Source organism: Paramacrobiotus metropolitanus, unplaced genomic scaffold (assembly GCF_019649055.1).
Source record: "Paramacrobiotus metropolitanus isolate TYO unplaced genomic scaffold, Prichtersi_v1.0 Parri_scaffold0000005, whole genome shotgun sequence".
NCBI lineage: Eukaryota > Metazoa > Tardigrada > Eutardigrada > Parachela > Macrobiotidae > Paramacrobiotus > Paramacrobiotus metropolitanus.
In genome coordinates, this window is record NW_026570225.1 from 2,619,663 (window position 1) to 2,630,568 (window position 10,906).

The window sequence follows — 10,906 nt, forward strand, 5'->3', positions numbered from 1 at the left end:
ATCAACCTAGATGAAGCGTTTTGCAGCATTCGGCATATCATAACCCTTAATAATTATTATATAGATGGTCATATATATATATAGGCATCCCTACCACCCCACTATATATTATTGATAATTTTAGTTAAGGGAAACTAAATTTTTCTCTGACAAAGTCAGAATGGTGCAAGTGCAGCACATCAATCTTAAACAGCCGACAGTGTGACGATTTCCGACCTCCTGCGCATCAAGATTACATTCTAGCAATTCTGTTACTGAAATGTCGCCCGAATCTTCTGCTCGTAGACCCTATTAACCGGTAAACTTTCCTGGGTTTCTTTGACATAAATACGATTCATATGAAAGAAGACAGTCAAATACACACAAATACCGTCTATACAGCACATAATTACAGTATATGCAGAAAATATAATATGCGCTGAATTGTAATGCAGATAGAAAAGTGCTAAAACTGGTGTACACTGTACACACATAGAATTTTTGCGGAACACTTGCTACAGTTTAGTACGATTCTTAGAATGCCTATCATGCTATCAAGAGCTTCGTTCTTATGAGTTATGACTTATAATCACCACAATCAGTGTGTGTATTCACGGTCAGAAAAATAATGCATCCAGAAGGCATGGGCCGCCATGAGCAGTGACAATAAGTACATTATTTATTATTGTACATGTGCACATATGCCGAAACGAAGCGAAATTAACAAGTGACAAATTATTCATATCGGCGACGGTGCCACTCACATGGCGGCTTTATAAACAGAAAGATTAAGATAGACGTACATACGTACGGCTGCATCAAGAATCAAAAAAATTATTATCTTGAGTAACCTTTCAATTAGTTCGCTAAAACCTTATCTGGGCAGGATAGTTGATGCAATAATGTACGCGATAACGTGAACAATCTCTAGGCTCTCTACCGGTGTCTCTCATGCGGTTATGATACATACGTACTACTTAATTTCTACAGTCTTAATTCTCTTGGACGTTAAATTGTTATATAGATATTACGGTATCAGATTGTACAAATATACCGATTGCTTTGTTGGCACGTCTACTTATGCACAGCGCAATATTCCAAGCTCATAATGCAATACTCGCACGAATCGCAACTAAAGCCGAGCATTCCAGCAATAGTAATGACACCAAAGATTTAGTCAAAACTTAAGGTAACTCAATGCGGCTGCAGTTTTGTTAATTTATCTCCACAAAAGCCTTAGTCTGGCTTTGAATGCGAGTCGTCTTATGATCTCGATAGTTACTGTGACATTCGATATCGATATCATTGCGGTTGTCGAATTTTCGGTTATTATCAGAAGCGGATATTTTGTTGAAGGTCACTGGATTGTTGGATCTCTGCAAAATCAAAGAGTTACTCCAGTATAATGCTGGATTCTGTCCCCGACATTTTCACAAGAAATGTCAGTGACCCGAAATTCCAGCTCTGAAGATGCAACCAATGGGGATGCAATTGAAATTTTTCAAATTGAGCCAGTGAACAATCCGGAGGCACTCCGCCACACAAGTTCGGAATTGGAGAGAGCAATTAGCATAGAAAATGCAGTGGTCGGAGGTAACAATCCCGGTTATACGCAAGCATTCGAGACTATTGCAGCCAGCCGTAATAACAATAATTACTACGGTTTGCAGTATCAAATTAAAGCAATGCTACACTACAAAGTATCAAAGTCAAATTGTAGTTAGCAAACTACTCTGTACCTGCAGCACGGATTGGAGGGGATAAAGTTACACTTGGTACCGGTCGTGTAACAAGATTTTGTCATTTGACAGCAGCATCGCGCGATATTAATAACGTTGATGCACGACGCCTGATTAGAATAGTTTTATACTTTGCTTACGCGTACTAAATACGTATTTACGCATTAAATGTACTGTACACCTAGGCGAAAAATTGTAGCAAAGTTGAATTAAAAAATTTCTTCTATTTGTGAAATCGCACCCTACAAAATTTCTTTCTCCTTTTCGACAGTGGTCAAAGCCAAACAAAACTACAACGACAGTACCGTAGTGTACAATTCATACAATGTATTCGTATCTATGGGCTGTGGCCGTGCAATATAGTCTGGTGTATGATTGAAATGACGATGTATATACTTCCCACAGATCCCACAAAGGGATGTGAATTCTGACGGGATTTATTGATTTCCGTAGGAGGGTTCGCATGACGGTTATCTTAGATGTCTATATTATAGCATCAAAACATGACGGTTCACCATGCACCGAACTTTGTTCGAGCTTTCCGTGCCAAAAAATTAGTATGCATGCATGCACCACATTTCTTTTCGGAATCTCTTTTTTGTCTCACTTAAAATTACAAGCCTTTTTTATTGCCGTTTTTATATTAAGTGCATAATATTTCTCCATATGTGTGTAAAAAAATAATTGTTCATGTGTCAACCAAACTCGTCTCACATTTTACGTGATTGCACAACACCTTCTTATACTGAAGGAACGATATTTGTTGCATCAGTATAAGAGAATGTAATTACCTTCGTTTGTTCCCATTCCTGCAGTATCCTGCATCGTGTAGACTTGCAATGTAGTGCGCGGCATCTCGAACATGGATTACAACTACAGTTATTTTGCCCTTCTTCCTAGTAAGATTACTTGTAATTAGGATAATGCAGCGTATTGCTGGAGGTGATTAACCTCCTTACAGGTTGGCGTACGTGCAGAAGTGAAATCTACCACCGATTCAGATTTCCTACTTGTATAACTTTAAAAGCGACATTAGAGTAAATGACAATAATATTCAGTGTGGATAAAGCTCCATGCGAAACGCTTGATACTTGCGATCGAGTCCTATAATAATTATGTTATTACGATTACCAAAGGCGTTGTGCTAACAAAATGATTTCTTCAGCAAATCATTATGAATTATTAACGTCATCTGCTAGTTCCGTATTTTTCTTGACCACAGATCAGCCAACCGAGTCACCGTCGGCGGATGAATTAGCCAAACTCGCGCGACTTCCCCGGCGCAAACCAAAAGAACCAGATGGATTTTGCAACCGGAAGCTGGGCTATGGCGTGATACTGGTGGTGGTGGTTTCCATTACATGGGTGTCCGCAACGCAGTTTACCCGAGCCACCTTAACATCGACGGGACACTTCTTCGCGCCCTTCTTCCTCATTTGGTTCAACACCAGCTGGATGATACTGTGTTATCCCATGTACTACGCGGTTAACTGGATTAACTGCAAATGCCAAAACCGTGATTACCGGCCAAGCATAAAGTAAACCGCTGCATCCCTCTATAGCTAGTGGAGAACTATTGTATTTACATATCGCATTATTGTCCACAGACGCAAAAATTATGAAAATCAAATTATTGCAGTAATGTTTATTGCGAAGTGCACAGAGCACACTCGAAATAACAGCTAAAAATATTTAATAAAATTTAATTTGTTTTTGTTTGGCGTTGTGAATTTGGCTTGTTGATGCAATTAGCAGGTACAAATGCTGATCGCGGAGCAGAGAAATGTTGTAAGAAATTTACATTTATGTTACTGATTAGCGGTAGAACAATACTTGTTATATATGTACATTCTTCTTATCAAAATATTGTTAGGCATGCGTTGTATGAGTAGTGTAGGATTTTTCATTTGTCTTTTTGGCTGGATTGCAATTCATGAATGTTACTTTTTTTTTATTTTCGTATGTGCATACAGTGCGGCTTGGAAAATATTTGGAGCGGAATCGTTTAGCGGCTGGACCGCAGCGTTCAGATGTGGATGTTTCGCTATAATCTGGGCGGCGACGAATTATATGTATTCATACGCACTTAGTATTTTGGCGGCTTCCGATGTGTCAGCATTGTTTTCTTCCAATACGGCATTTGTTTTTTTCTTCTCCTGGACAATTCTGCACGAACGTTTCGAAGGCACAAAGGTATTTTTTATATTTAAAATAAAAATAACTGCAAGTATGCGCCGGCTTAAAAGTAAGGATCCGGAGCACTTTCTCCCCTTAATTTACAAGTTAGATGTAGATGCTTGTACATCAGCATGTTCATGTAAACGCCTTTGTTCCTTTACTTATTTTGATTGGTTACCTGGTGCTGCAGCTATTTGCGTCCATTTTTTCCCTGGCGGGCATTATAATAATGAGCTACGTTGACGGCTTCCTGTGGGATAATCCGGCACTGTCTGGAATATTACTGGCCGTAGGCTCGGCGGTTGGATCAGCAATGTATAAGGTAAGAAATATTATCCTTGGGATGTCTTCACCCGTGTAAATTTGCATTTGGATAATTATGCCAGTCACCTTTCTTCAATGTCTTACGCCACTTTCTTCAAAGTCCAGTACCAGTTATATTGTAGTGCGAAACAACACGAAGAATTTTTTGCTATCACTCCAGGTTCTTTTTAAGCGTTTGATTGGTGATGCGAATTACGGCCAAGTATCGTTATTGCTTACCGGATTAGGAATTTTCAATCTGATTCTCTTCTGGCCAATCACGTTGACTCTTCAGTTAACCGGCGTAGAAAAATGGAATTTCAGTACTATACCGTGGATGTACGTTGGAGGAAGTGCGGCTCTGGGATTCCGTAAGGACATTTGCATTTCCTTGACCCTAACTGATCGCGCTAATTTTCATCTTCTTTAGTTTTCAACGCTCTGGTCAATTATGGGATCGCTCTTACACATCCTTTATTCATAACACTCGGCGTCGCTCTCGGCTTACCGTTAAATGCCGGTAAATTTTACTCTGAAATTTATAATTTTTTTTAATTTTAAGAACTGTATACTTCTACAAATATTGTAACTTTTAAAGTAGTTCAAAAACCTTTATTAAGCGTAAGTTTTTGGCCCTTTTATCGTCCGCTTAAAGACCAGCGTTATTCAAGATAAATTTGAAAAGCTTTACCGATTCTGATTTATTTTGACTTTTGGTAGTTGTGGACCACTTCTTCAACAAAGTAGAATTTCGTGCCATAGAAATTACCGGATTCGTGCTTATTACCATTGGCTTTTTCATGACTTTACTTCCCATCAACTGGACACAAAGTGTTCGCAAACGTTTGCCCTGCAAAAGGTTGAGAAAAGATCCCGACGAGGAAGCCTTAAAGAATCATTACGTCCATACTCCCAGAGATCTCTTGCGAATGTCCATGGCTGCTGCTAAGAAAAAACAGCAGACATAAAACGTTTCCTAAAATATGGTACACAATATGCTACTTTAGCTTTTCGGATACAATTCCTTATTTGAACTTTAGTTCTGCATGCCGGCTAAAAGTACGCTGCGAGTATTGAAGCACGTCTTTCTCGCAGTAATTTCATTCGCATTCGCTGTGTATAAAAATAAAAATCCTATAGGATTGTTGTAAGCTATTTTCCCGAATTTTCTCAACATTAAGAGATACAGTATTTATTTATAAATTAAAATTTAATTTCTCAGACATTCTTACGACTTCGTCTGTAACACTCTAATTGTCGTAGATGATACTAATATAACGATAATAAAAACGTATCCGATATTATAAATTCCGAGATAGGAAAAAGCCATACTTACCAAATACCAATACGGTACTAATACCAAGGGCCATACAAAAGTAGATTACTATACAAAAAAGACGAAATTCCGGAAACTGTAATTAGATGGCTACGCTAATTAGTTAGGCCTTAGCTAATTACGGATGTTGATGATTATTCTTTAATTTGTGCAACTTTATAAGACTAATTATTAATGTAACAAAAATATAATAATGATTTTTATAATTACGAGTATAATGTGCAAAATTATGTACTGTATTGTGACATTAATTGTATTATGCTCGTAATGTGCTACCCACAGTATTATTGTTACTGTATATGCGCTCTTAGAAATAATTACCATTTATTGTCAATTTTCACCATAGAAATAGGAAATGATGCTGGACACTGGTCAGGCGAGAAATTATGGGCGGCGTAATGATGATGCAATAAATGATGCAAGCTAGCGCAAAGCATTACACCAGCAAATACTTGCTGTGTCATAAAATTTGTGGAAAGTTTTTATGGCAGTGGCATTCACTTTTCCGTTTCGGTTTACTCGTTCATAACTTCATACACTATACTATGCAGCAAGTTTTGCTACTATACATTGAAGTAGTTCTATAGAAAAGTGCAGTTTTCTGATGTGGCTTTGGGAAGTGTGGAAGTGGATTCGTGTGAACTGAAAATTTTGCATATCTGCAAGTCGCTGAAGTCTGTGCTAGCAGTTCGTTACACAGATTGTACTTCGTTCTGGGTAATTAATCACGGTGCCCAGATACATAAATGTGGAGTAAACATTGTACAATCATTGTGATAAGGCAGATTATCTGATAGTTCTGTGATCGCGTTGATAAGCCGCTTCATCTGTAATCACTGATTAGCCGATGGAACACCGTATCAGCAAATATGGAGAGGAATTACGCGACGCAGAAGGCTTTATGCGGCTTCTACCCGATCAGTCAGATGATCATCCCTACATTTTTCGTGCGGATCCTGAAATGCAACCTCCGGAGAAACCCGAACGCGAAGACGAAGACACTGTGGACGTTATCGGGGACGATGACGAGTTCGCTGTGGTTCCTAAAACAGGGCTTTCTGTCGATCCGAAGGAAGACGACAGCGCAGCCAAAGATGAGGAAGCAGGAATAGCCAGCACGGGAAATGGTGTGGTGGTACTGCAGGACTTGATAAAAATAACGTCAAGTGCAGGTTTGTGCAGTTACTTACGTTGCGGAATTGGTTGATAGAGTTCTGATAACGTTTTCTTATTTGCACGCCTTTTCTCCTTGTTGTAGCACGTGTACATGCAACTTCAACAAATTAATATTTTTTTGGTTTGCGTGACGCTAATAATTTAATGATTTTTAATTATGTCACAAGAGATTATGGTGATTTCGAACTGTTACTTGTTAATACTGCGATAATTTTACTCGTATAACAACCATTGTGGTTTCATACAGTTTGGGTAAATCAAGAAAGTATTTGCACAGTTTTCTCGTATTTTTTGGGTTAAAGGGCGTGCGGATGCTTTTAGGGATAACGGAGGAGCCAGTGCACCCGACGGAGGCTGTTCGCAAGCGCGGCTTGCAGGGAATGTCAGATAAAAGCAAACATATTCTTGGCTTGGGATTAGTTGTCGTGCATTGCATCACCGTCTTGTCAGCTGCCCAGTTCGCTAAAGCGACCTACTCTAAGGACTTTTCGGCACCGTTTTTCATCGTGTACTTTCGCAGTGCTTGGAGAATTATTGTATTTCCCACCTTCATGGTTCTGAAGTACATCCAACGCGCTTATCGGAATAAAACTGACAAGCCGACGTCATTTATGAAAACGTTCACGTAAGCTTACTGTACTACTTGCGTGCAGTACTCAAAATAAATAGTAATTATTACTGTTGAAATTAAAACCTGTTGAAAATAATAATTTTTATATATCGTATACAATATTAAATACAGTATAGTTTCTGTGGCAAAAAAGTTTTGTAAAAAACTTTTCCACATAAATTATCGGTGAGATACCGTAAAAATCGAATTATAAGCCCTGGGCTTCAAAAGTTGGAACGCCCTGCGGAGGGGCTTTAATTACGGGCATGGGCTTGTATTTTGGGGGGGCTATTATATTTCAAATGTGTTTTATTGGCAAGGTCGTAAAAATTACATGATAATTGCTAGGTACCGGTACATGCCGGTGCTCAGAAATTTCATTTTCCGTGCATTTTATTAAAGCCCAGGGCTTCTGTTTCGGGGGGGCTTATAATTTTCGAACCATTTTGAGGGGGGCTCTAATTACGGGGAGGGCTTCTATTATGGGGGGGCCTATAATTCGATTTTTACGGTAGATGCACGCTTTACGATAACTGGTAACCGTATACTGCAACCTTCACCTGTTCAAGTTCCACAGTATGTACGGTCAGATTTTTCAGAATTAAGAAACTGCTGGCGTTTGCCTAAGCCATAAACAAGCTGAAATAAAATTTCCATAATTATATCATGTTTGAATTTTCAACGGAATACCTACTTCAAGTTGAAGGCACTTTAGTCACATTGTGATATGCACAAATTCGTTGATTAATCCATTGGAAGTTTGGAACGTACTTACTGACATATGTGAGAACTGAGAAGTATTGATTGCGAAGTCATAGTTTGCGCTGTATGTAGAACTTTTGCCTGCATAGTCATGGTTCGCATAATTATTTTGCAATCCTTCTAAAAACGTTGAATTACGTACTTATCATGAGATGTGCTTGGTCATCATTAAACTTGCCTTTAACAAAGGTTGGTGTTCCCACGATATCCGGAATACTTAACTTCAGTACAAATTTTCAGGTTTGTTTAAAAGAGATGTGGAAATGATGTGATAGATCTGCAGTGTCATGACAGAGTGCAGTTAACATAATCAATACTGCATCAGCTGATCAGGGGGAATTGTACTGCAACCGTACAAGAGAAAATGATTTGACTAAAAAATAATTAAACGTTTCCACGAAAATCATTATTGAGATAAGTGTACAGATATTGTATTCATTCTTCGGTTATTTACTATTCCGGAGTGATTTCTTATCTCAGATTCATATCCAGAGAAGTGCCGTTCACCTCGCCTCCAAATTAAAACAATCGCAGTTTCTCTTTGCACTATTGAATTGGCACCATCGTCGGCACATAAAACTAATTGAACAAGCGTTCTACGTTCATCGTTAACTTACGACTAAACAAAAAGTAATACTACTTACTTGAATTTGATGTATCTCCATGCTACACTATGCTTTTAATAAAGCAGACCTTGACTTCAATTATTTTGTTTTCTGTAGATAGGCTGGACCACCTTATGTTTACTAGTTCGCTGCGGTAACCGGCTTATTTCATTCTTTACAGGAGTTGTGAAACTGTTTTTGGACCAAAGGGGCTAACCCCGAAGGCTTTTGTATACCCGACTGGTCTGCTGGCCATGTTATGGATCACCGTCCAGTTTGCGCATGTTTTCGCCGTGAAATTCCTCAACAATTCCATTGTCCAGGCATTGTTCTGTTCGGAAACAGCTTTTTGTTATCTCCTATCATCTCTTATTCTCAGAGCTCCGGTTTACATTTTAAAAGTATGTCGCGCTTCGGTTTGACATGATGTTGAATTCACCAGAATTTTGTTCGATGTTGTTTAACATTTCGCACCATAGATTTGAAACTGGTGGCCTTTCTCTCAGGTTATCGCAGTTGTGATTGCTTTGGGCGGCGTGGCATTTATGGTCTATTCACAAGGGAAAGACGATTTGAGTTGGGAAGGGATTGCTATTTGTTTGATCGGTGCCGTTTTGGGATCTTTATACATGATATGAAGTTACATACGTTCAAGAGCAGACGCATCTGGATTTAGGTATACGTGCGTCCAGAGTTTTTTTGAATGTTAGTGACGTGGGTTGTATGCTTCTACAATTTTTGTTAATAAGGTCACTTCACATAAACAGTATAAGATCTACGGTATCTAGAGGTTGCTGTGAAAACTTTCGTCGGGCTTTGCTACAAAATCTTTGTGAGTCAGTGTGGCAGTGAAAATCATATTATAGGATTTGCTGTACTCTAGGTTGCCTTTAAACGATTTATTGGAAAGTCGGAGGATGTTGGAAAGGCGCTGCTGCTTACCTCGACGATGGCAGCCTTTATTACCGTGATAGCCTGGCCTATCGTAATAATTTTATATGTAAATGGCGTGGAGTACTGGAATTGGGAAACATTTCCCTGGGCTACCGTGTGTATTTCTTCATCACTGACGTTAGGTAAATACCTACGATAGTTGCTGTCGATGTAGACTGCATGCACCGACTTTATTTTTAAGTGTGCAGGAATCGGTGGATTCAAGGTATCGTTAGACGTTAATAAGTCGCTGTGACAATTTTTTTGCAGTGTCCATTTCCATGTTCAATCTGTGTCTCACGTTGACAAGTCCACTGATTATGACTCTCAGCAAGCTTTTAGGAATACCGTTTAATTATGGTACTATATTCCATTCAATACCGCTTCACTACGCATTTGTGGTAAGATACCAAAATGTTTGCAGTTGTCGACGCTTTATTTTGGAACCATGTGTTTGATGAATTTCAAGCAATTGGTTGCGTGTTGATCGCTGTTGGATTTGTGGCCATTGCGATGCCGGAAAGGATGATTGCTATTGAGTATTTAAAAAAGCGATTTAAGCGCGAAGTGGTTATTCCGGTCAGCACGGGGCCTTTGGATTCGGAACGGATTACCAAACTGTGATATACTGCAGACTTGCTAAGTCTGCAGTTGCGGTACCTCGTTTACTGGCGGACGGAAAGTCCTACCGGTGTTACATTGATCTCTTTCGGCGTTTGCCATAGTCTGTTGACTCTCTTTGCTTTTACTGAGTTTAACATTGATTTTACCGTCCTTTCTTCAGTTACGTCGCTATGTGTCGTTTATTTATTATTGAGAAAATTGGAAAAGATACAGTATTCTAATTTGCGTGTCATTTGCAGCATATTTGCGTGTCGTTTGCAACATAAGTTCTTATTTTTATGCCGACCTTGCACTAGGTAGTTTGTGCACTAGGTAGTTTTGATCACTGTCAAAAGTCAAAACGAACTCAGTAAGTGAAAGCAACAATACAAAATAAAATGCTGCGAACTGCAATTGCAATAATTCCTGAAAATTTTCCGAAATAACAAAACAAACATGATATCCTAATATTAATTCCAAAGGACACAAGCGTCTAAACCTGTACATAGAGATATGCATATAACTGCATGGGGACAACTATGGAAAAAAATACAATCAAAAATTCAAAATTAATACAACTGGTCATCGCTTGAAATGCAGATCTGATCGTTCTTTTCCCTGAGAACACTGCTCAGTTACCCTCATCCGAGCTGTCCGTCTCACTGGACGAGATGTCTCCGAT

At 39.0% G+C, this 10,906-nt stretch overlaps 2 protein-coding genes across 4 annotated transcripts; both read left to right on the forward strand.

Moving 5' to 3' along the window:
- Nucleotides 1-951: 951 nt before the first annotated feature.
- On the forward strand, nucleotides 952-5,386 carry LOC129581039 (putative thiamine transporter SLC35F3). Of its 2 annotated transcripts, XM_055471883.1 has the most exons (8): nucleotides 952-1,168; nucleotides 1,336-1,572; nucleotides 2,941-3,256; nucleotides 3,692-3,911; nucleotides 4,087-4,218; nucleotides 4,381-4,570; nucleotides 4,630-4,719; nucleotides 4,920-5,385. In XM_055471883.1, the coding sequence occupies exons 2-8, from the start codon at nucleotides 1,419-1,421 to the stop codon at nucleotides 5,165-5,167; spliced, it is 1,350 nt and encodes a 449-aa protein (XP_055327858.1). In that variant the 5' UTR covers nucleotides 952-1,168; nucleotides 1,336-1,418; the 3' UTR covers nucleotides 5,168-5,385. The 2 variants fall into 2 exon arrangements, with proteins under 2 accessions (XP_055327858.1, XP_055327859.1); XM_055471884.1 differs by lacking the exons at nucleotides 952-1,168; nucleotides 1,336-1,572 and adding an exon at nucleotides 1,836-2,617 and having other exon boundaries at nucleotides 4,920-5,386.
- A 622-nt stretch (nucleotides 5,387-6,008) lies between these two features.
- LOC129580984 (solute carrier family 35 member F4-like) lies at nucleotides 6,009-10,639 on the forward strand. Of its 2 annotated transcripts, XM_055471783.1 has the most exons (7): nucleotides 6,011-6,707; nucleotides 7,033-7,336; nucleotides 8,870-9,089; nucleotides 9,195-9,319; nucleotides 9,571-9,764; nucleotides 9,892-9,981; nucleotides 10,046-10,639. In XM_055471783.1, exons 1-7 carry the CDS (start codon nucleotides 6,383-6,385, stop codon nucleotides 10,243-10,245), a joined length of 1,458 nt encoding a protein of 485 aa, XP_055327758.1. In that variant the 5' UTR covers nucleotides 6,011-6,382; the 3' UTR covers nucleotides 10,246-10,639. The 2 variants fall into 2 exon arrangements, with proteins under 2 accessions (XP_055327759.1, XP_055327758.1); XM_055471784.1 differs by lacking the exon at nucleotides 10,046-10,639 and having other exon boundaries at nucleotides 6,009-6,707; nucleotides 9,824-9,956.
- Nucleotides 10,640-10,906: the final 267 nt, after the last annotated feature.